Source organism: Apodemus sylvaticus, chromosome 19, assembly GCF_947179515.1.
Source record: "Apodemus sylvaticus chromosome 19, mApoSyl1.1, whole genome shotgun sequence".
Lineage (NCBI taxonomy): Eukaryota > Metazoa > Chordata > Mammalia > Rodentia > Muridae > Apodemus > Apodemus sylvaticus.
In genome coordinates, this window is record NC_067490.1 from 23,014,259 (window position 1) to 23,041,332 (window position 27,074).

Below are 27,074 nucleotides of genomic sequence, written 5' to 3' on the forward strand. Positions count from 1 at the left end.
ATATGCAATGTCTGTATCGGAAAAGCCTCATACCTCAAACACAGATATTTCCTTCTAGAAATCTTGAGTAGGTGAGATTCATGCTGTCCCTGCCCTCTATATTCTAGCCCAAGGCTCTCTCTATTTTCCCTAGGAAGCCTACAAAGGGAGGAGGAAGCAGATACATTCAACTTAGTCCTCTCCAACCAATCCTCACCTGTCAGATCCACCCGGGGCACAGCCAGCAGAAGGGAGCTTCTACACTGTCCTCTATCCCTCATTTTTTTGCCCATGGGTTTCCCTGCCTTCTCAAAGAGTCTTGTGGTGGACCCAAGAGAATACAGCTTAAATCCCTCCCTAGCTAATCCCCTGCCTACCAGATCCATCTCTGGCATAGCCAGCAAAGGTATGCAGTGTACTGTCCCCTGAGATCAATTGTCATTCACAGCACTTGCTGCCCCCTGAGAGGAATCCTGCTGGCATCAGAAACATCCAGCCAACACCAGGGACAACTGGATGGTTAAAGAAAAGAGTAAGAACACAAGACAGGGCAATATAATACTGTCAGAGCCCAGCTATCCTACTATTGCAAATTTGAATACCCTAACAGCCTAAGCACAAGAAGATGACCTTAAATCCAATCTTATAAAGTTGACAGAGGTCTTTAAAGAGAAAATGAATCTCTAAAGAAATACAGGGAAATACAATCAAGCAGGTGAAGGAAATGAATAAAACTGTCCAAGAACCGAAAATGGAAACAATGGAAATAGAAACAATAAAGAAAACATAAACGGAAGGAATCCTGGGGATGAAAAATGTAAAGAAAACAAGAACTACAAATGCACTTACCAACAGAATACAAGAGATGGAAGACAGAATCTCAGGCTTAGAAGATACCATAGAAGAAATTGATACATTAGTCAAAGGAAATGCTAAATCTAAAATGTTCATGACACAGACAGCTAAGAAATCTGGGAAACCACGAAAAAAATAAATCTAGGAATAATAGGAATAGAAGAAAGGGAAGATTCCAAGCTATAAGTCCCAGAAAATATTTTCAACAAAATCACAGAGCATGGAATATACACAATACAACTCACGGACCACAAGAAGCTCAAGACCAAAGAGTGGATGCTTCAGTCCTACTTAGAAGGGGGAACAAAATAATTTAGAGGAGTAGAGAGTAGGAGGGACTTGGGAGGAAGAGAAGAGGGCGAGGGGAAAAAGAGGGGAAAAATCTGGTATGGGAGGAGATGGAAGAGGTGTAGAGAGGTTCAGGAAACTGAACAGAGGTGTGTAGCAATAAGGGATGGGGAACTGGTGGTAGCAACCAGAAAGTCCCAGATGCCAGGAAAGCAAGAGCCTCCCAGGATCCCATTGTGATGACATTAGGTGAAATATCCAACAAAGGGGAGGGAGAACCTGTTGAGACCCTATCTAGAGGTTAGGCATGGCCACCCAGTTGATGAATGGGGTCATCCAACCACCTCCAAAATTTTGACCCAGAATTGCTCCTGTCCATCTCACATGCAGAAGACACCAAACTCAGACACTATTGAGGATGCCTGGAAGTGCTTGTTGACAGGAGCCTGATACAGCTGTCACTTGAGAGGCTCTGCCAAATCCTGGCCAGTACAGATGAGGATGCTTGCAGCCAACCATCAGCAAAAGGGCTCCAATGGAGGAGTTAGGAGAAGGACTGAAGGAGCTGAAGGGGGTCTTATCTGGCGTCAATAGGAGGGGATGTCCTTGGTCCTATGAAGTTTTAATGTTCTAGTGTAGAAGGAATGCTAGGAGTGAGGTTGGAGAGGGGAGCACCCTCTTAGAAGCAAGATAAGGGGGAATGGAATAGGGGACTTGCAGGGAGAAAACCTGGAAAGGGGATAACATTTGAAATGTAACTAAGTAAAATATTCAATTTAAAAAAAATCACAGGTGAAAATATCTTTCAACATCAATGAACTCAGTTCCCCAATAAAAGGACAGAGGTCTAACAGAATGGATGCAAAAAACAGCATTCTTCATTCTACTGCATACAAGAAACATACCTCAGCAACAAGACAGATATTACCTCAGAATAAAGGGTTGGAAAAAAATTCCAAGCAAAGGGATCAAAGGTGCAAGCTGGAGTAGCAATTCTTATATCTAATAAATTAGACTTTCAATCAAAATAAAAAGAGAGGGGGAAGTACACTTTATACTCATCAAAGTAAAGATCTACCTACATGATATCTCAGTTTCAAACATCTATGCCCCAAATGCAAGCCCATCCACATTTGTAAATGAAAAATTACTAAAACTTAGATAACATATTTAGTCACACACCTTAATAGCTAGACTTCAACATTCCACTCTCACAAATGGACAGACAATCAAGACAGAAACAAAACAGAGAAATAATGAAGCTAACAGAGGCATGCTAGGACAGTGAGGTGGGAGTAGGAAGCAGGATAAGGGGGGATGGGATAGGGGCTTGCAGAGGGGAATCCTGTAAACCTATGAATCAAATGGACCTAACAGATATCTACAGAACATTTCACTCAAACACAAAAGGCTATACCCTCTCAGGATCTCAGGGAATCTTCTACAAAATTGACTATATACTTGGTAACAAAGCAAGCCTCAACAGATACAAGAAAACTGACCATCATGGATTAAAGGCAGAATTTAACAACATCAAAAACAACAGAAAGGCTACAAACTCATGGAATCTGAACAACTCTCCTTAATAATCACTGTGTCATGGGAGAACTAAAGAAAGAAATTAAAAATATGCCCTTCTAGCCTTGAGCAGGCTGAACAGACCTTGAGTGTTTGCCACAATGGGCTTAACTACCAACATGGAATCATTTGTGCAACTTCCTATAAGAACTAAGAAGAATAGGCTACCAGTTGACCTTGCTTTGCAATATAATCCAGCTGAAACAAAGGATAGGTCTGTGGACTTTCCCTATATAAACATAAGTGCTGAATATTAAACTTGGAGCCTTGATCAGAACCTTATCTTAGCTTCATTCTTCTTCTCCAACCTGTCCTTCTCATTTTTAGCCCCACTTTTCAGGTAAACCCAGTTTGTCCATGGCTCCTGGACAGCTACATAAAAACTTTCTATAATCCAATGAAAATGAAGACACAAAATACTCAAACTGATAGGACTTAATGGTGCTAGGAGGAAAGTCCATAAAGAAATTGGAGAGATCTCAATGCTAGGGACTTAAAAATCACACCTGAAAATTCTAGAACAAAAAGAAGGAATCACACTCAAGAGGAGTAGATGACAGGAAATAACCAAACCCAGGGCTGAAATCCATAAATTAGAAGAGAACAATACAAAGAATCAACAAAAGCAAGAGCTGGTTTTTGGAGAACAAGGCCATCAAACCCTTGGCCAAACTAACTAAAAGGCAGGAGAAAGAATATAAATCAACAAAATCAGAAACAAAAGTAATAACATACCAAGAGACACCAAGGAATTCCAAGGACTCATTATATCTTACTTCAAAACCCTGTCCCCCATTAAATCTAAGATTCTAAATGAAATGGTTAATTTTCTTGAAAAATCATACTTTCCAAAGTTAAATCAAGACCAGGTAAACAATTTAAATAGTCCTATTACTCCTAAGGGAATGGAAGCAATCATTAAAAGCCTCCCAACAAAAGCAAAAGCAAAAGCAAAAACAGAAACAACAAAAGCAGCCCAGGATGAGATAGCTATGGCACAGAAAACTACCAGCATTTTAAAGAAGAGCTAATACCAATACTTTTCAAGCTATTCCAAATAGAAATATAAGAAAGATTGCCAAACTCATTCTATGAGGCCAGAGTCACACAAAGACTAAACATACACAAAGATCCAACAAATAAAAAAAAAATTCAGCCCAATTTCCTTTATGAACTTTGATGCAAAAATGGTAAAATATTCACAAGCCTAATCAAGGAACACATCAAAAATAACATCTACCATGATAAGGTATACTTCATCTCAGTGATGCAGGGATGAAAACCCATCAATGTAGTCTACCATATACACAAACTGAAAGTAGTCAAAAAAGCACATCTAATTAGATGTTGAAAAAGCTTTTGACAAAATCCAACATTTTAAAAATCCTTCATTTTAAAAGTCTTGGAGAGATCAGGGATACAATTTAGTATATATCTGAACATCAAAGCAATATACAGCAAGCCAATAGCCAATATTAAATTAAATGAAGAGAAACTTAAACTAATTCCTAAAATAAGGGACTAGACAAGGCTGACCCCTCTGTCCACGTCTATTCAACACAGTATTTGAAGTTCTAGCTTGGGCAATAAGAAAACTAAAGGAGATCAAAGGGATATAAACTGGAAAGGAAGAAGTCAAAATATCACAATAACTGATCCCAAAAATTTTACCAGAGAACACATATAGCTGATAAACACTTTCAGCAAAGTGGTTAGATTAAAAAAATTAATTTAAAGAAATCAGTAGCCTCCCTTTATAAAAAAGATAAATGTTCTGAGAACAAAATGAGAGAAATTTGTAGCTTTAAAATAGCTACAAATAATAAAATTATACTGGTGTAACTCTAACCAATCAAGTGGAAGAACTGTTTGACAGGAACTTCAAATCTGTGAAAAAGGAAATTAAGGAAGATAGAAGATGGAAGGATCTCCCATGCCCATGGACCAGTAGGATTAACATACTGAAATGGCCATCTTACCAAAAGCAACCTCCATAAAAATTCCATCATATTGTTTTACAGACCTTGAAAGTATAATTCTCAACTTCATATGGAAAAACAGAAATCCCAGGATAGCTAAAACAAACCTGTACAATAAAAGAACTTCTAGAGGTATCACCATCCCTTATTTCATGCTGTAGTACAGAGCAAGAGTAAAAAACAAACAAACAAAAAAGGCAAAAACAAAAAACAAAAAAACAAAAAAACAAAACAAAAAAACTCAGCATAGTAATGGCATAAAGTTAGACAGGTTGATCAGTGGAATAGATCAGTTTGAGACCAGAAATAAACCCACATACCTATGGACACTTGATTTTTGCCAATAAAAATCCAAAACCATACTATGGGATGTGGGGGAACCTTCTTCAACAGAGGTCTAACTAGATTTCTGCCTGTAGATGAGTGCAAACAGATAACATATTTAATCTCCCTGCACAATATCAAAAAATATCACCATAAAACTGGACACACTAAATTTAATAGAAGAAAATTGGGATACTGCCTTGAACAGAGTGGCAGATGATGTTCTGAACAAAACACCAGCCACTCAAATCAACAATTAATAAATGGGACCTTACGAAACTGAAAAGCTTCTGTAAGGCTAAGGACACCTCCAATAGGACAAAACTGCAGCCTACAGGATGGGAAAAGATCTCCACTAACCCTACATCAGACAAATGAGTGACTAATGTCCAAAATATATAAAGAACTCAAGAAATTAGACACCAACAAACCAAATAAACCAATTTTACAAATCAGATAAAAAGCTAAACTGAGAATTCTCAAAAAAGACATATCTCATTGCCAGGAAGCACTGAAAGAAATGTTCAAGTCTTAAGTCACCAAAAAATTGCAAGTCAAAACACTCTAAGATTCAATCTTATACCCATTGGAATGGCTAAGATCAAAAACTCAATTGACAGCACATGTTTGTGAGCATGCAGAGGAAGAGTAACAATCCTCCACTGATGTTGGGTATGCAAACAATGCTGTATACAACCATTTTGGAAATCAATTTGGCTGTTTCTTAGAAAAATTGGGAATAGTTTTTCCAAGGGCGCTATATCACTCCTTGGCATAATATACCTAGAATATTTCCCACCATACCTCATAAACATTTGCATAATTATGCTCATAGCAACTTTATTCATAATAGGCAGAAACTGGAAACAACCTAGATATCCATCAACTTTGGAATGGATAAGGAAAATGTGGTACATTTACTCAATGGAATATTATTTAGTTACTAAAATTAAAGATATCCTGAAATGTGGAGGTAAATCTATGGAACATGAGAATATCATCCTGAATGAGGTAACATAGACCCAGAAAGACATGTATGGTATATACACATATAATTGGACATTATCCATAAAATGCATCCGCAGGCCCAAATAAGCTGGGCAGTAATAAGTGTTCAAGAGAGGATGTGTGAATCTCACACAAAAGGGGATACAAAATGATTATCAGAGGTAGATATAGAGAGGGAACCTGGTGGCAGAGGGTGTGAACAGAGGTATGGGATGACAATCAGATGTGGGGGAAGGGTGAGCAGGAAAAGGCTGGTACTGAAAATGGAAATTAGTGGGGGGTCATCCTTGGGAACAGCTAGAGAGCTGGGATTAAGAAGGCTATGGGAAACTTTCTCCCTGTACCGATGTCCTCAAGGGTCTTCCCCAGTTTCTTTTCTATTAGCTTCAGAGTGTCTGGCTTTATGTGGAGGTCCTTGATCCATTTGGATTTGAGCTTAGTACAAGGAGACAAGGATGGATCAATTCGCATTCTTCTGCATGCTGACCTCCAGTTGAACCAGCACCATTTGTTGAAAAGGCTATCTTTTTTCCATTGGATGTTTTCAGCCTCTTTGTCGAGGATCAAGTGGCCATAGGTGTGTGGGTTCATTTCTGGATCTTCAATCCTGTTCCATTGATCCTCCTGCCTGTCACTGTACCAATACCATGCAGTTTTTAACACTATTGCTCTGTAGTATTGCTTGAGGTCAGGGATACTGATTCCCCCAGATTTTCTTTTGTTGCTGAGAATAGTTTTAGCTATCCTGGGTTTTTTGTTGTTCCAGATGAATTTGATAATTGCTCTTTCTAACTCTGTGAAGAATTGAGTTAGCGTATGCTCTAAGAGCAAGAATTGACAAATGGGACCTCATAAGGTTACAGAGTTTTTGTAAGGCAAAGGACACCATCAAGAGGACAGATCGGCAACCAACAAATTGGGAAAAGATCTTCACCAATCCTACATCAGATAGAGGGCTAATATCCAATATATATAAAGAACTCAAGAAGTTAGACTCCAGAAAACCGAACAACCCTATTAAAAAATGGGGTACAGAGTTAAACAAAGAATTCTCACCTGAAGAACTTCGGATGGCGGAGAAGCATCTTAAAAAATGCTCAACTTCATTAGTCATTAGGGAAATGCAAATCAAAACAACCCTAAGATTTCATCTTACACCAGTCAGAATGGCTAAGATTAAAAATTCAGGAGACAGCAGGTGTTGGAGAGGGTGTGGTGAAAGAGGAACACTCCTCCACTGCTGGTGGGGTTGCAAATTGGTACAACCACTCTGGAAAGCAGTCTGGCGGTTCCTCCGAAAACTGGGCACCTCACTTCCAGAAGATCCTGCTATACCACTCCTGGGCATATACCCAGAGGATTCCCCACCATGTAATAAGGATACATGCTCTACTATGTTCATAGCAGCCCTATTTATAATTGCCAGATGCTGGAAAGAACCCAGGTATCCCTCAACAGAAGAGTGGACACAAAAAATGTGGTATATCTACACAATGGAGTACTATTCAGCCATTAGAAACAATGAATTCATGAAATTCTTAGGCAAGTGGATGGAGCTAGAGAACATCATACTAAGTGAGGTAACCCAGACTCAAAAGGTGAATCATGGTATGCACTCACTAATAAGTGGTTATTAACCTAGAAAACTGGAATACCCAAAACATAATCCACACATCAAATGAGATACAAGAAGAAAGCAGGAGTGGTCCCTGGTTCTGGAAAGACTCAGTGAAACAGTATTTGGCAAAACCAGAACGGGGAACTGGGAAGGGGTGGGAGGGAGGACAGGGGAAGAGAAGGGGGCTTACGGGACTTTCGGGGAGTGGGGGGGGGCTAGAAAAGGGGAAATCATTTGAAATGTAAATAAATTATATCGAATAAAATAAAAAAAAAAAGAAGGCTATGGGAAGTCCAAGGGGGTGGCCCTACCTAAGATTCCTATAAGTAGGGGATATAGAGACTGAAGTGGCCACCTCCTGTAGCCAGACAGGACTTACAGTGGAAGGTAGGAGACATCAGACCACCCACAAAACCTTAAACCCGAAATTTGTCCTGCTTATATGACGTGCAGGGATAAAGATGAAGCAAAGTCTGAGGGGATAGCCAACCAGCGATTGGCCCAACTTAAGCCCTGTCTGTCCTATAGGAGAGAGCCAAGCCCTGACAGTGGTAATGATTCTCTTCTATGCTTGCAAACATGAACCACCTTGCATAACGGTTTCCTGAGAGGCTTCATCCAGCAGTAGATGAAAACACATGCAGAGATGTGCATCCACATCAGGTGGAGCTCAGGGATCTTTGTGGAAGTGGGGGATAGAATTGAGCAAGCCTGGGAAGTCAAGAACACCACAAGAAGACCTAGAGAGTGAACTAACCTGGGCTTATGGGGACTTCACAGAGACTGAATCGCCAACCAAATTAGCATTCAGGGGCTAGGCCCAGGCACCCCACACCTTTGTAGCAGATGTGCTGCTTGGTTTTCAATTGAGTCTTCTATCAATTGAAGCAGGAGCTGTCTCTGACACTGTTGTCTGCCATTGGATCTCCTCCCCTAGCTGGATTCCCTTTTCATTCATGCCTTAGTGGAAGAATGTGCCTCATACTGCAAAGACTTGATGTCTCAGGTAGAGTGGTACAGAATGGGGGCTTCCCCTACTCTGTGAGGAAGAGGAGTGGTAATGGAGAAAAGGTGTTTGTGAGGGAGGGCAATTGAGAGGACGGAGGAAGTCTTTGATCGGTCTGTAAAGTCAATAAATGAATAACAAAAAAGAAAATCTTGAAGAAGCAACAACAACAACAAAAAAAGAAACACTGAAAATGATCTACAAATGGATATAAAGTGATTATTTATAAATGCCAGCTATTTACACATTTTAAAAGCCGTCCTGGAGAAGCAATTATTTGTAAAAGGGTATAATTATTGTAGAGGTGAAAATAAAGACTACAATTTCAGACCTGGGCTGGGTTTTGCATCTAACTTTAATTATCACGTGAGTCCTTGTAATGAGCTACTACACACTAACCCCAATAGGAGGTTGATGGGAATTTCAAAACAACTAAAAATGGTTAGCTGCAAATACTGATTGGCCCATGAATCCATAGCTGATAGAAAGATAATCTTGAAGGCTTTTATGACATAATCTGTTTCCACTCTTTAACTGTCCTTTGAAGGTATGCTTCCCCTGGGTGTAAGTTGACTGGTCCTCCCTTACCACTGAGTGAAAGTAATACTTCTTCATTGACATAAGAAAAGATTAGCCTGCCAATTCCAAACTGTTAATTAGATGCTTGCTTCAAGGATATTCATCCCCACATTGCTTGTGATCAGGAGTGCCCTGATCATTTCCATCCCCTCTGCTCCTGTGAGAAAGTTGTCAGCTCTCACTTAGAGTTTGTATATCCTAAGATGGACATGCTATACTCTACTTCTGGGAAAGATGCTGATTAGTTTGATGATCTCCATTTCCTAATCCAATGAGAGAAAGTCTGTCCTGTAGATGGGCTTATCAGGGGGAAAAAGCTGTAATCAAGATCTAAGAAGGCAAATTGTAAAATCCTGTGAAAGGTTACACAGAGGACATGAATTATAGCTAGAAGGAGAAACATGATAAAATTGAACATCGAATGGCTTCGTACAGGAAAAGACTGCCGTTGTTTTGTTTGTTTACAGATAGAAATATTAAAGATCTGAAAATTTCAAAACAATACTTTAAAAAATATAAGCAGTTTCCCTATTTTTATCCACCAAACAGGAAGAGGAAAATGGCATAAAATCTCACGAAATACTGTTCTACAATTATGACACTATGAGTAAGAAAAATTTGGATTTTTTTTAATTTTTAAAACTGTTTCCTTATGTAATTTTTTGTCTTCCTAATTTATTTACTTATTTACCTTCTCATTTGAATTTGACACCTCGTTTTATGTAGTCCTTGATGACTTGAACTCACTATGTGGCAAAAGATGACCTTGAAATTCTGATTTCTTCTGTCAAAGCTGCCAAAAGAGTAAGGAATCCGGCCACATAGAGCAGCACAAAGTACCGCCGTGAATGTTATAACTGAGATGCCTCGTCGAGCATCTCAACTAGACACCATTCTTTAGTGAGCTTTCTGTCACCTAGCACACTTTTATCTGTGCCACCTGTCCTTATACCTCTATATTTAGCTTCCATTCACTTGAACTTCATTATTATAAATATTTAATAAAAGCTGAAATCATAATATGGTATAGAAAATAATTGTCAACCTCAATAAGGATAAGTAGAATTTTCCACTGGGTTTTATTCATATATATATATATATATATATATATATATATATATATATATATATATATATGTATGTATGTATATGTGTATGCAGACATGTATCTTAAAGTGCATAGCTGTGTGTCTCTACACATTACATCAGGTGTCTGAGGAGGACAGAGCTGTTAGATCTCCTTGGACCTTCACCTTAATATAGTTGGCTAAGAGCTGCCAAATATGAATGATTAGGATCAAAATTAGGTTCTCTAAAAGAGCACTAAGCACTCTTAATCATTGAACTATGTCTCCAGCCCCTCATTCTAGTGTAATTCTAGTTCAGTCTTATTCAATTGTTTTATAGAAACCCAGATTGACTGGCTTCTCATGACTCTTAATCTTGCTTGCAAGTTGACCACATCTGGAATGAACTAAATGAAAACTTCTGGGCTCATCTGTGATGGATTTACTGAATCAGATTATCTGAAGTGGGAGACCCACCCTAGATGCTGGAAGCAACCAAGGCAGACTAAAGAATGATAACGGAAATACATTTCTCCTCCTTGTCATGCCTACCTGTGAGATCATCTATTCTGTTGCTACTGCTACTGCTGCCTTCTTTCACTGATATTGCAACCAGCTTTGTTGGGCTTCTACTGTATTGTGAAGACCTGAAATTTTCCAGAAGTTAGGGCTACTGAGATAACTGCCCTTGTAGAATGGTCAGCTACTACATTCTTGGGTTCTCCTGTGTGAAACAACCATTGTAGGACTACACAGATCTTACTATGTAGACATTACCACATCTAATAATATACATTCATTCTACAGTTCTGTTCTGGGGTATAGTAATATAAGTCTCTCAATCTAAACATCCCAGAGAAAGAAAACACATTTGTTGATGGCAAAAAGGAGACACTTTAAAGTTACCCCATGTACTGGCTGGTTTAGAGTGTCAACTTGACACAGGCTGGAGGTATCACAGAGAAAGGAGCTGCAGTTGGGGAAGTGCCTCCATGAGATCCAGCTGTGGGGCATTTTCTCAATTAGTGATCAATGGGGCAGGGCCCCTTCAGGGTGATGCCATCCCTAGGCTGGTGGTCATGGGTTCTAAAAGAAGACAAGCTGAGCAAGCCAGGGGGAAGTAAGCCAATAAGAACCATCCATCCATGGCCTCTGCATCAGCTCCTGCTTCCTGACCTGCTTGAGTTCCAGCCCTGACTTCCTTTGGTGATGAACAGCAATGTGGAAATGTAAGCTGAATAAACCCTTTCCTCCCCTACTTGCTTCTTGGTCATGATGTTTGTGCAGGAATAGAAACCATGACTAAACCATGAACCAGGTTCGTGACCAAGAGAGAATATGGCTTCTCATTGTGTAATGTTAATAATAATAATGTAGAAAGAGGAATGGGACTTGGAACAGAGATGAGTTGGCGAGTGTTATGGTGAGGCAAGACAGTGATGGCGAGTTAAGGTTAAAATTCATCATATGAACATATGAAATAAATCCTCAAAGAATAAGAATGCTATTAATTTAAAATTTAATCTTTAATTTTTATTTGCAATCCAGACTTTATCCCCCTCCTGGTCCATACTCTGACTACTCCACATCACCCCCATCTCCAAGAGGATGTCCCGACCCCCCCTCATGAAATTGGAAAACTTCTGTAAGGCAGAAGATGTAGTCAATAGGAAAAATCAGCAACCTACAGATTGGGAAAAAAATCTTCACTACCACCACATCTGATCGAGAGTTAATATCCAAAATATATAAAGAGCTCAAGAAGCTAAACCCCCAAACCCCAAACGACCCAAAGAAAAAATAATGAGGTATAAAACTAAACAGAATTCATGACAGAGGAATCTTGAATGACTGGGAAGCATCTAATGAAATGTTCAAGTCCTCAGTGATCTGGAAAATACAAATCAAAATTACCCTGAGATTCCACCTTATACCAATCAGAATGGCTAAGATCAAAACTTCAGCTGACAGCACAGGTTGGTAAGGATGTGGAGAAACAGGAACACTCCTCCATTGCTGGTGAGATTGCAAACTGGTACAACCACTCTGGATCAATCTGAAGGTGCCTCAGAAAATTGGAAATAGATCTACTTGAAGACCCAGCTATACCACTCTTGGGCCTATACCCCAAAGATGCCCCACCATGCCACAGGAGCACATGTTCCACTATGTTCATAGCAACCTTATTTGTGATAGTCAGAAACTGGAAATAACCCAGATGTCCCACAACAGAAGAAGAAATGTGGTTCATTTACAGAATGGAATACTACTTGGCTATTAAGAATGAGGACATAATGAATTTTGCAGGCAAATAAATGGAACTGAAAAAATATCATCCTGAGTGAGTTAACTCAAACCCCAAAGGACATGCATAGTATGTACTCACTAATAACTAGATACTAGTCAAAAAAGTACAGAATACCCAGGATACAAAACACAGAACTCAAGAAGGTTAACAAGCCAAAAGGCCCAAGTGAGGATCCCTCAATTCCACTTGGGAGGAAGAAAGAAAGCAATCACAGGAAGGGGAGGAGGGAGCAAGGGAACTGTTTAGGAAAGGGGAGAAGTAGAGGGAGAGTGGAACACGATCATGTATTGGGTAGTAGGAACAGGACAGAAGCCCTGAGGGACAGCAGAAAGAGCATGACTTTAAATAAAGGAAGACAACATACACTCTTCATCAGTGTCATTTGACTGTATCTCCACCATGGCAGAGAGAATCTTCTGTGTTTAATTTGTTCTACACTTAGAGCATGGCGTCTATGATGCCCCAATGCTTGTCCACTGAAGAGTACATTATAAGATATGTCCTTTATAAGCTAAAGACTGTTTGTCTCAGCAAGTAAATCTGCTACTTCTGATTCACTACACTATCAATGGGGGAGTGGAACCCTTGAAGTTCATACATATGCAAGCACTTTTGAATATGTGCAGGATTTCCCCCAGTTTACTTCCAGGATGATATGGGATAAAGTCTCCTATATATAAAAACATAAATTAGCTGCTCTCTGACACTAGAAAAGTTTCCTTTCCAGAAAGAATGTAGCAGAGTTCTTGTTTGTACATTTTGTCTAATAATTGTCATCATCAGGATATTTTTTTTTTATTTTTGACACCTGACATGGCTCCCAAGGCCATTATTTTGGTTATCTGAAGTGTAGCAATGAGGTAAGGGTGGAAGACAGTTATTTTCCCTGAGCAAGAGACCAGATAATTCTTTCTTTATCAAAGAGCAAAATTCTCTATCAGGGTATGTTTGCAATTACACATGATAGAGAATAGGAAGGAAAAAAAAAGAGTGTGTAAGAGAAATGTATCAAATGGAATACAAAAGTATATTGTCAGTCATTAACCTGTCCCACTATGAAAAGAGCTTTCTAAGTTTCATCTCAAAGGCAAATAGTGAAAGGAAAGGTTGTCCAGTTATTACCTAGATAGCATTTTAACAAAGGCCTGCAAGACTATTCAATGCAATTTAAACTCATTCATCTTAATGTAAGATCTAATAGTACAGAGAGACTTCTCTTTATTCTATTGACTCTGATCTAGCTCTAGAATCTTAAAACAGCCCAAGAACTTATAGAAACTCACTAAATATCTGTTAATAAATATTAAGTGGAGAATGACATGGCTATCAACATGTTGATGAAAGGCCATTTAAAAAATGAGAAAGATATTATTTCCAAAATATCATGTATATGAAAGGGAGGAAGAAGACAGTTAGCCCTAAATATACTTTTCTACCTGAATATTTCTATATACCTCATCCTAGTCAAAGACTAAACCTACTGTCTTTTTTTTTTTTTTTTTTTTTTTTTTTTTTTTTTTTTTGGAGACAGGGTTTCTTTGTGTAGCCCTGGCAGTTCTGGAACTCACTTTGTAGACCAGGCTGGCCTCGAACTCAGAAATCTGCCTGCCTCTGCCTCCCAGGTGCTGGGATTAAAGGCATGCACCACCACTGCCCAGCTAAATCTACTGTCTTGATATCAGACTTATAATATAGTTGTAGAAATTGGTAGGAATGCTATGATGTCTGCAAGAAGACAATTGTGTTTATTTGTTTAAAATTTTACAGATAATGTTTGAAATCTCTCTCTCTTTTTTTTTTCTTTTTTGAGACAGGGCTTCTCTGTGTAGCCCTAGTTATCTAGCTGCCCCGGAACTCACTGTGAAAACGAGGCTGGCCTCGAACTCAGAAATCCACCTGCCTATGCCTTCCAAGTGCTGGGATTAGAGGCACACACCACCACTGCCCAAAATTATCTCTTGTATAACATATATTGGGCTGAAATTTATACACACTACAGAATGATGAACTCCAGCTGAAATATGTATTATATCATACTTTTTGTGGTGACAACTATAATCTACTCTATCAGCAATCTACAATCATGCAAAGCATTGCTAATGATATGGTCATCACCATTCTTTAATAGATCTCTTGATTCTTCCTATGTAACTGAGATTCTGTATCTTTTATCTAACATCTCCACACTCTCTATATCCTCCAGGACTCCAGAAACCACCATCATATTCTGTTACTGCAACTTGAATTCTTGGGAAAAATATAATTTTGGCTTCATTTTTTAAGTACACTGTGGACTTTCTTTCACATAACATATGTTGACTCTTGAGTAAGTCTATAAGCAGAGGTTTAACTGATTAAAGTTCTCCATGAACTAAACTGGCAAGATGGCTCATCAGGTAAAGATACATGGTGCCAAGCCTGACAACCCGAGTCTCATCCCTGGCATATATAATAGGAAGACAGAACCAACAGTGAAAATTGCAAGTTGCATTCTGTATATAAATATTCACATACCAAATAAATATAACCCAATTAAAAATTCCCAAGGATCTCTTACAAGCCCAGACACAGAACTTTGTTTTATACAAATCTTGCATATGCACTCTCATGAGAAATGGGAAGGATGCCACATTCTACCTACTGGGACTTTTGCCAAAAAAAAAAAATGTAGGTAAAGAGGTAAAGATACTGCTACTGCCACTTCAGTTGTAACTCAATGACTAGGAAAAATGCCCTGGACCTGGCAATGAGCAATTTTTTATGGCAAGGAGAGTTTTGCCTTCTAATCATTCACTAGCTTTCAGAATTCCCCATATAAATTATTACATCATGTAAGTTACACAGATTAAAGTATACACACTTTGTGATTAAAAATTGAGACAATATCTAGTCACCGCTAAATAAAAGCAAAATCTTACAACTGATTTTCTTTTGGTTTTGTTGAGGCCTTTGTTAATATAACTGGTTGTTGTACATCATTTAGTTAATTAATAAGGAATGCATAGTTGATGAGACAACTTCAAGGAAATATTTCACAAAAAGGAAATAAAATGTAGTTCAGCACGGATAGATTTTCTAAGGCAAAAGCATGTGCATCCAAAGAACTGAGCAATGATCTGTCATGTTGTTACACAAGTCTAAAATCGAATCTTTAGTGCACTTAAGAACTGTTGATGACTGTTCCCACTCTACCTTAAAGTGACAGGAAAAATGTTCATCAAATTGATTTTGACAAAGGCAAGAAAGGACTTCCAATTGTGGCTGTCTACAGATAGCTGCATAATACCCTAACTACGATTTTGTCATATCTGTATTGTTCCTTCCAGCGAGAGCATCTTGAGGGAACTTGACTCTTAGTGCGTGGAATTGTGTGAGAAACTTTAGGTCACATGCTGTGGTACTTTTCAGTCATGTAACTACAGGCAGTAATTCAAACCATAACTACCAATAAAGGAATAATGGATGACATTTGAAGAGCCTAGTCCATCATTTTTAAATACACGCTTTCTCCCCTTCCTTATACAATGACTTTTGTAAATCTGTGCAAAAACATTCTGAAGAGCATATAAAGCTTCAAGAGGGATATATGCCCACATGAAAATATTAGCTCAGAGATCATGAAGGGCAGAACTAACCATGACAACACTGCTTCTTGTTTTCAGTGAGTGGCATAGAAGATTGTTATTGTATATCATCTCTGGAATTGATAAAGAAAAGTTCTACTCTTGGTATATAGATACCTAGTATGGTGGTTTGAATAAGGATGATCCCCACAGATTTATGTGTTTTAATGCCTGGCCCCATAAAGAGTGGCATTAGTGGGAAGTGTAGACTTGTTACAAGAAGTGTGACACTGCAGAGGCAGGCTCTGGGATCTCATATGCCCAAGCTAAGCCTAGTGTGGCAATCTCCTTCTGCCACCTATAGATTAAGATGTAGAACTCTCATCCTTTGCCAGTACCATGTATGCCTATGTGTTGCTGTGCTTCTTGCCATGATTATAACAGTCTAAATCACTGAAACTATAAGTAAGCCCCAATTAAATGCTTTCAGTTCTAAGAGTTGCCATGGTCAGGGTGTATCTTCTCAGCAAAAAAATGAAAAAAAAAATTAAGACATTTGAGTTACTGACCCTGAGACACAATTCCTTCAGCAAGATGACCCTCACTTTCAGAATACTAACATAAGTGTCAGTCAGTCATGTTCTTTAGCTTTTTGGACATGTTACTAGAAACAAAAAACAGGCTACAACAATTATTTTATCTGAGATGTTTAATACTATATGCTATATTGGTTTGTTTCTCTTTCATTTCTAAGAACCCTGTTTAGTACAACATCACTATTTTCGCCAGGAATTGCTTTTGCTTTTAGCTTGTTCTAGAAAATCTATGTAATATACACTGCTATTATTTTAAAAATTTAGTTAGCCATTTATTTTCTTTCAAAAGTTCAAGGATCTTAGGGCTATGATCATTACTCTCTTCAGCCCAACATATTCCTTCCTGTATTTTCTTCAGGCTTGGTTCATTGGATAAAATTTTTAAGTTGTTTACATTGTGGAAAGGTTTTCTTTGTAATTCAACTATAGTGGATAGGTTTATTGGGTATATTATTCTACATTTGACATCATGGTCTTTTAGGATGTTGAATGCATTGCTCAAGGCTCTTCTGGCTTTAAAATTTTGCACTGAGAAATCAGAGGGGGTAAACAACCAACAGTTCCTCTTAGTTATGATGCCAATGAAATACAAGACCAACATGAAATTACAACCCTAAGGGTTAGTGGTACAAATACCTTAGCTGTAACCAACCATTCTCTAGTTGATCTGAAACCTATTGAACAAGAGGGAATTTCCTCCTGGTTCTAGCCAACTAGCCAACTATAGAAGCTAATGAAGTCATGGATCTTGGAGGAGTCTCTCCTATAATCACTTGTTCACTAAATCAGCAAAATCTCCAAACTAAATTCTAAAAATGTGTCCTCATATCCACAGATAAATGAATCATCACACCACATCAAGGATACTTCTGTTTTTTCAATAGAGAGCAACCATTACAAAAACCACAACCAAAGTACAGAGTTATGAAACCAAGTCCCAAGGATACATCTACAAAACAACTCCTGTACCTAAATCTCAGGGAAATTTTAAGAAGACTGGGAAGAAAGATTCTTACATACAGAAACTCAGAGAGCTTTCTATGAGGTTTCATTACCAAGTCAAATCAGGTAAGTACCCATAAATTATCAAGAATATGACTGCTTAAGTCTAAAATATGAGCTGAATATGAGTAAAAGTAAACATACCAAGGTAGATGAGAGAAAGCATATGAGGTCTTGAGCCTATACAAACAACTATGGGAATCCTGAAATATGAAAAAATATTCTTCCCCAGATAACAGTATGCCAATTGCTGAACTTTGTAGTTTTATGAGGTCCCATTTGTCAATTCTTGATCTTAGAGCATAAGCTATTGGTGTTCTATTGAGAAAATTTTCCCCTGTGCCCATGTCCTCAAGGGTCTTCCCCAGTTTCTTTTCTATTAGTTTCAGTGTGTCTGCTTTTATGTGGAGGTTCTTGATCCACTTGGACTTGAGCTTAGTACAAAGAGATAAGAATGGATCAATTTGCATTCTTTTGCATGCTGACCTCCAGTTGAACCAGCACCATTTGTTGTAAAGGCTATCTTTTTTCCACTTGATGGTTGTAGCTCCTTTGTCAAAGATCAAGTCACCATAATTCTGTGGGTTCATTTCCAGGTCTTCAATTCTATTCCATTGATCTACTTGCCTGTCACTGTACTAATACCATGCAGTTTTTAACACAATTGCTCTGTAGTATTGCTTGAGGTCGGGGATTCTGATTCCCCCAGAAGTTCTTTTACTGTTGAGAATAGTTTTAGCTATCCTGGGTTTTTTGTTATTCCAGATGAATTTGAGAATTGCTCTTTCTAACTCTATGAAGAATTGAGCTGGGATTTTGATGGGGATTGCACTGAATCTGTAGATTGCTTTTGGCAAGATAGACATTTTTACTATATTAATCCTGCCAATCCAAGAGCATGGAAGATTTTTCCATCTTCTGAAGTCTTATTCCATTTCTTTCTTCAAAGACTTAAAGTTCCTGTCATAATGGCTGAGAAGCACCTAAAGAAATATTCAACATCCTTAGTCATCAGGGAAATGCAAATCAAAACAACCCTGAGATTTTACCTCACACCAGTCAGAAGGTCTAAGATCAAGAACTCAGTAGAAAATAGGTGCTGGTGAGGATGTGGAGAAAGAGGAACACTCCTCCACTACTGGTGGGGTTGCAAGCTGGTACTACCACTCTGGAAGTCAGTCTGGCAGTTCCTCAGAAAACTGGGAATGATACTTCCAGAGGACCCCGCTATACTACTCCTGGGTATATACCCAGAAGATTCCCCAGCATGTAATAAGCATACATGCTCCACTATGTTCATAGCAGCCCTATTTATAATAGCCAGAAGCTGGAAAGGACCCAGATGTCCCTCAATGGAGGAATGGATACAGAAAATGTGGTGTATATACACAATGGAGTACTACTCAGCCATTAGAAACAATGGATTCATGAAATTCTTAGACAAATGGATGGAACTGGAGAACATCATCCTAAGTGAGGTAACCCAGTCTCAAAATAACACTCATGGTATGCACTTACTGATAAACAAATATTAGCCTAAAAGCTTGGAATACCAAAGACACAATTCACATATCAACTGATGCCCAAGAAGAAAGAAGGAGTGGCCCCTGGTCCTGGAAAGGCTCAGTGCATCAGTGTCCGGGAATACCAGGACAGGGAAGTGGGAAGGGGTGGATTGGGGAACAGGGGGAGGGAAGAGGGCTTATGGGACTTTCGGGGAGGGGGGATCCAGGAAAGGGAAAATCACTTGAAATGTAAATAAAGACTATATCAAAAAATAAATAAATAATAGTTCGAGAGACAAAAAAAGGAGATTTATATATAAAAAAAGATCCACTTTAATAATTCTCTTAAACAGCTTCCATTAAACAGTTCCCGCAATACCTTGATGTTGGAGCAGCATTAATTATGCAGGCTATTGTCTCAGTGATTATGAGACTTTTGTAAGAAGATCTGTACATTAGGTTGTGAGTTTCCTGGAATAATAGTTTTGTGGTTTCCTTTCCTCTCTTATTCCATAGAAGACTGCCTTATAGAGTGTAAACCTCAGCTCACTTGTATCAAGATTTGTTTTTATTTTGCTTTGCACATATATACATAGATGAAAACTATGTATAAAATATTTGATCCTATTCACTTTCCACTCCCAACTCTTCTTTATAACAATCCCTTCACTACCTATGCAACTTCATGTCCTCCATTTTTAAAAACCCATCAAGTCTAATTCACATGGCCCAAATGGTTTTTGAGGTGTGGCCATCAACAAAAGTGTAATTTTCCTACTGGGGGATACACCTTAAGGATTTCTCTCTCTCTCTCTCTCTCTCTCTCTCTCTCTCTCTCTCTCTCTCTCTCTCTCTCTCTCTCTCAATGGCTTCCAATTGCCAATAACTCCTTAGCTAGAGTTATAAATCTGTGCCTCTTAAACAAACGTTGAGACTTCTGTCTGGCTTGATGCTACACAGGTTTTGTGGATGCTGTCAAACCCTCTGTGAGTGAACCTGTGCAAATGACCTGAAGTGTCTGGCTCTTACAGTCTTTCTGCCTATTCTTTGTCAATGTTTTCTGAGTCTTGGATGGGGGAGGAATAGGATATAGATATCCCATTTAAGTCTTTTTAGATTAAGAATACACACACATATACAAACACACACACACACACACACACACATGTGCACGCATACACTTGAGCACATAGGGTTTCAAAGAAAATGCCTCCCAAATGTCACAGGGGCTGACATTACTAAGAGTGGGATTGAAGTATCAGATGCTCAAGTCTGGCCCAGCATGGCACTCTCTTCCCATGATCTGACAATCTGGATTTAGAACTTTTAGCTACGCCTCCAGCACCATGTCTGCATGCATCCTGCCATGTTTCCAATGAATATAACCTCTGAACTATAAGCCAGCCCAACTAAGTGCTTTCCTCTATAAGAGTTGTCACAGCCATGGTGCCTCTCAAAACAATATAAACATACATATATATGATATTTTTAATTAATCATTCTATTCATTTACATCTCAAATTATATCCCACTTATTGATTACCCCTCCTCAAACCCCCAGAGCCTGATGCCTACCTCACAAATACTACATTCATATTTAGTAGTGTTTGATATGCAACCAGTTCAACATTTTGATTTAGATACATAAGGTGATTATTTGGCATTGACTTATGAAAAAAACAAGGGAAATCTATCTATTTTCATTTTCTTTTGTCAGATGATTTAGATTACAACTTTGTAGAAGCCAAAGATCATGATGATAATGATACCATAAACAAAAAGGCCAGTTTTAGAGCATTTTTGATGACACTATCAAGTTATCTTTGTGTTGCTGTGCCAGGGTCACAGGGTCTTGTGATGATTAATGAGAAATGTTACTTACCATGTTATGAAGATTTTTCAAACCATTAATTCCAGAACGTAACACATTTAACAAAAGGACAAGATATAGGCATGGAATAATTAATGTTGACACAGGATTTTAAAAGAAAATAAATCCTACTATTTACTTAGTAAATTCATAGTAAGAGCCTTCTAGGACATGTAAGGGATGGAGAGCTGGACTGTACTTTTAGTACTACGTGTGAGGAAACGTGCACTTATTTAAGACTGTATAGTTAAGGACATCAGTTTTCAGAATGCATTTTGCAATAAGGAACAGCCATGTTTAATCTATAAGTAGAGTATGCTTCAGAAGACTGTAAACTCCACTCAGCTGGCTTCCCAATTCCCTTTGTGAACTCTCTTCCCAACATCCACAATATCTCAGCTTCCCTCCAAACCAACCTCGCACGACTTTTATATTTCAAGTTGTTTCCCCTATATGGGTAGCAATGTTAGACATTTTGGATGGCAGGGCAGTCTTGTAACAAAAAATTTCTCAAATGTATCTCTTCTCATCCTTTGTGTATAAATAGCATGGACCCTGATTACTGGAGGACTTTAGGAAATTTCTCTTAAAATTGAGAAGTCTGGATTGTCCTGGTGAGTCATGGTTTCAGGTATCTAGAGGCTATTTGTTATTTGGTCTACTTGATGAGTAGAGTCTGACTACAAGCATACATTTTTTTATTTTGAGACAGGTTTCTCTGTGTATCCCTGTCTGACTGTCCTGAAAGTCAGTCTGTAGACCAGGCTGGAAAAGAACTCAGAGATCTACTGCCTCTACCTCCCAAGTGCTGGGATTAAATGTATGTGCCACCAATGCCCAGTCCAACACATATCTTAGGGAATATTTTTATTTTTCTGGTGAACATATCAACAAATCCAAAAAATTTTGTCCTGAACAGACCCTGACTGGGAGTGACTATACACATTTAAGCTTTGTGAATCAAACCTGGTCAAATGATCATCTATCACTTAGCCTGAGATCTTCTATCCCTGGTTTTCTAGCTTGGTGCTAGAATGTTGTATTCAACCAGCTATATTCTTTTTCAACAATTTAATCTAGGATATCAAAAGAGAAGGTTCTATCATCTATGGAAAAATACATTGAGAGAGTTTGATGCTACAAGAACCATTGACATAAAGGTGAAATCAATACATAAAATCTTACGAAGACCATGACATGATGCATCTGTAGAAACACCACAGTATTTTGAGGAAACCTTAGTTATCCGTTAACCAATTTCTTTTCTCCTCTTCTTTGTCTTTTTACTAATAAAATTGTCATTTTGTTTATATGACAAATGACTACCCATAATGGTTGAATTATGAGGGACTTGCTAGACCCTGTATATGGATACTGATTAGAACTTCTATACATTTCTTATCAACTCTGCTCTGTGATAGCACATTAGTGGCTTATGACAGAGCATTTCAACTACAAAAATCAACAAATGCTATAGACCAGTGATATCACCATGTGGTGGGTCTAAATTATTAGTTGTGTCACCATTGAAAACTACCAGGGGAATCTCATTCCTTTTCTGTTAATTGGTTTAGGAATGGGCAAAGAACTAAGCAATCAAGTTCTGTTCTGTAATGAGTATGACAAATGATAGATAGATAGATAGATAGATAGATAGATAGATAGATAGATAGGTAGATATATACATACATACATACATATGTACATACATATATACATGATAGATACATACATACATACATACATACATACATGCATGCATGATAGACAGACGTATAAACAAGTATATTTAAAATACAATTATAGTAATAAAAGTATTGAACAAACAAGATCTGTCAAGGGATTAGTTGCATTAGCCAGATCAGGGGTTAATCAGAAAAAAAATTTTCTCAAATATATTTTTTTAATATTGTCAAGTATTTAATTAAATAAAAGTCAAGTTAATTTGAACATTCTTATCATTAGTCCAACATTAAAATACATAGTATTTCTGGCATAATTGCTTAGTATGACTCAGTAGGCACATGTGCGTGCGAATGTTACAAATTAATCAGAGTAAGATATACTCTATCAGAAAACCTTAATAAACTGAAAGTAGCTATTCATGAGTAACTGTGTTTTCTTACAAAGGCACAGAGCCACATTTTAAACCGTCCTTTCATGAAAATGAAATAAGAAAACATATCATTTACTTTAAATAGTTTGTTACTTGGTTAAGGTAAGAAAAGCGATGAAAATGGTGTAGTGATTTTCTCTGAAAATAAGATAATCAAAATCAAAATCATGTTTCCAAGGACAGGTTCCAGGAGTCCCTATCAATTCTGTTGGGATTCCATTCTAGCCTGCATGAGAGAATTCTCTGAACTTTCATGGAGTCTGAATCCCATCTTCCCTCCCCCATCTTTCCCTCTCCCTCTCTCTCTTTCTTTCTCTCTCCTCTCTCTCCTCTCTCTCTCTCTCTCTCTCTCTCTCTCTCTCTCTCTCTCTCTCTCACTCACACACACACACACTCTTCCTGAGTGAAGATAAAATATGTTGAAAATCAAGAATATTAAGTATATTGAGTCATATAGATTTTTTAGGACAGAAAAAGCCTAACCCTTGCAGCTCCTTCTTCCCGCTATGCTTTGATAATATATAGGATTTTTTTTTTAAACACAGACAGTTGAGAACTAGAAAATCCTTTCAGGAGTGAGATTCGTCATACCAGATGGACCACTATGACACTCATGCCATTAATGCATTTCCACATCCACCTCTAGACACCCAAATATAATTGACCCTTTATATTATACAAATCAATTATAGGAACTCTTAACCTACTTCATAAAGAAGCAGATGAGATGGCACAGTATAGGAAGGCACTTTCAAACAAGTCTGAAGTTTTAAGTTTGATTCTTAGAACTTATATGGTACAGGGAAATGAAGGAAAGATATCTTCTACGAATGTACCATAGCATGTGCAGATACACATGAACACACTCACACCCCTACACACACACTCATACACACACAAACACATGTAGATAATTATAAAAGAAATATTGATGATATAATGCATATGTATGAAAAGACAAAAATGTTACCAGATACAGCCAGGAAATCATCAATGCTGGTGATATCATCCACAGCTTCAGTGAGGACATGGATGTAATGCTCCCATGTCCTCTTGTACATTTCCATGGTGTTTTTGACCACTTGACTCTTGGGTCTTGATGCCAAAGCAAGTGCAGCATTTATGATCTGTAAAATATAGATGGTGTGTATATATTTACTTCTTTTGAAAACAAAAGCCAATGTGCAGACAACAGGCACTCATTTTCTTCCTCTCTGTTTATGATTAAATTTGAATATGCTAGTAACTAGGTAAATGGCATATATCACTATGTGTACTTCCTTCTTTGTTTTGTGTAATATCAATTTTATTAGTATTTATTAATAATTTAAACATTTTAAAAACTATCTACTGCATGACAATGTCAAAGGATTACAGAATATAAATATATAATGGGTATCAATATCCCAGGAACTTAGATATTGCTTAATGTGAAAGGCCACATATAATTATTATGTGATTTAGAGTTGAATGCTATCAGAAAAATGCAGAAGCTGGGGGGTGCTTTAAAATAGAGAGATTATACTCAACATAAGTGGAAAGAAAAAACTTTGGAAAGTATAACATTTATTTATTTAAGATTTAGGCTTCTTTTTGAGTATGTGTGTGTGTGTGCCACTGTGTGCCAGCACCCAGAGAGGCTACAAGGGATAAAAGGTGCCCTGGACTTAGAGGTATAGACTGTTGTTGAGTGAACTTCTTAATCACCTAACAATCTCTCCAGCCTTGTAATATGACAGTTTTAACTGGGAACTTAGATTCACACAGGATAATTAACTTCTGCATGCACAATCATTAAAATAAGAAATTTGAGTTATTTGAGAGTAAATATTCCAATGTCCACATTCATTTACACAACCAAACATTACCTATCTCAAATAAAAATTTTTACAAGTCAAGTACTACCCTGGGTTTTAGAATATAACATAGAAGACAATATAAGCAAATGCTACAACCTCTGTGGAGGCAATATTCCACCCAAGGTAGGCAGACAGTTGAAAGGTGAGATTAGTAGAATAGAAGGTCTGTGAGACATTTATTAAAACTAAGAAAAAAAAATAAGGTCAAAGAGTATGGAGGTTGGTAATGGACAGTGTGTTAAAATTTGACAACCTTGTATTGAAGTAGATATTTATATAAATAACATCATCAGTAGTGGTGATATAAAAGACATGGAAGATTGTTTTAGGAATAAATGAAAATCCTTTGAGTACAGTAAGCCATTTTCACTCAGAGCCTGAGTATGTAAAGGGTGGGGCAGGAATCCCTGGCTTATACTACAGGACTACGCCTCACACACTAGGCATGCAAGTGTATGAGCAAACTGCTCAGCACTGTGCTATAGACAAATAAAGAACTCAACAAATTTAGCAGATTATAGGCATGAGAAAGAACATGCACTACAGTGGTGAAGGTAAGGAAAAAGGGTTTCCTAGGACTTTCAACTAATTAAAGAATTTAAGGGGAGGTCAAAGATTCCTTTCAGAAACACTAGGCCGTCATTAGTAAGCCGATTGAAAACAGTATATAGCAGCATCAAAATAAATCCACATACAAAATACATGATAAGGTATCATAAAGAAAGACAGTTCATGAGATGTCATGGAAACATCCTAGAAAAATGCTCAGTGATTATATGCAACACATCTGTGGTCATCTCTGTGTGATAGAACATGAGGTGCTTTGTTTTGTTTTTCTTTTGCTTCGATATGTTAGTGAAATTTCTAGAGTTCCTGTGGTGAATAAATGTTAGCTGTGTTGTCAGAATAAATGAAGATATCCTTGAAAGAAAGGAGATGAATATAGTTTTCCCATGAGAATTATGAAGATTGGCAATAAGACCTTGATTGGGGACACATAGATGCTAAATAACAGTCAGGGTTTTGAAGGTCAGAGTTGAAGAGATTTATACACTGACTTTGTTATTACAAAGTTGACATTGAAGTCGTTCTTTTTTTTCAAAAAAAAAAACACACTGTGGATTCAAAGATTTCAACTAGAATGTCTACTTTCGGGGAGTGGGGAGCCAGAAAAGGGGAACTTATTTGAAATGTAAATAAAAAATATATCGAATAAATAAAAAAAATAATAAAATGTTATTTTTTCTCTTAACTTGTTTATCTATCAAAGCAAATCGTGGTTGCATAGCCACAATCTATCAGATTCCCGTACCTGATACATCACAACAGGAAAGGCACCATGCCTATTTCCTTCCTAACACATCCATAATCTCACTGGGAAATAAGCTTGAATCTTGGCAAATGCAACCAAACAGGCAATGCTCTGACTTCAGCCTGTGTAAGCATCGGAGGATTCCTAAGCCACCCTCCTCTAGTTTCTGGTTCAGTTGTTTGGTGGTGAGGCTTCAAAACTTACATATCTAAGGAATTCTCAGTTGATCGTGATGCTGATCAGTCACAGGTTGACAAAACAGGATTTTCCTCTGGTCTCCCATAGCTTGGTGTTGAGGCAATATGGAGACAGAATTCCCTGTGCCTCTCTCATCAGCAACAATCTGAGAATCTCCCTCCCTGCTTCCAGGAAACTCAGTCTTCAGGATTGCAGATCCCAATGACACTATTTTTTTGTCATCCTTATCCACCCCATTTTAGAACCATCATTATCCATGACTCCCTGTCCTCTCTGCTTCTTTTAAAACACATGGAAACAGAAGCTAGCACCGGGCAGTTCTCAGACACTATTTAGATGCCTTTACAGCTATAGTGTTGGATACCTTGGTCATATCACTTCACAGGTGGTGAGAACAAGGGGAAAAAAAGATCATACCAGCTATTTAGCTAAGAAGTGGTACTCAGGATGCAAACTCCACCATG

The 27,074-nt window shown here is 37.9% G+C and overlaps 1 protein-coding gene across 1 annotated transcript in view; it reads right to left on the reverse strand.

The window, feature by feature from the left end:
- Ctnna3 (catenin alpha 3) overlaps positions 1–27,074 on the reverse strand; it is a 1,484,299-nt gene that overhangs the window by 470,355 nt on the left and 986,870 nt on the right. Inside the window, exon 10 of the mRNA XM_052164514.1 lies at positions 24,212–24,368. Within this exon, the coding sequence (XP_052020474.1) occupies positions 24,212–24,368 (157 nt within the window). The remainder of the gene's footprint in view (positions 1–24,211; positions 24,369–27,074) is intronic.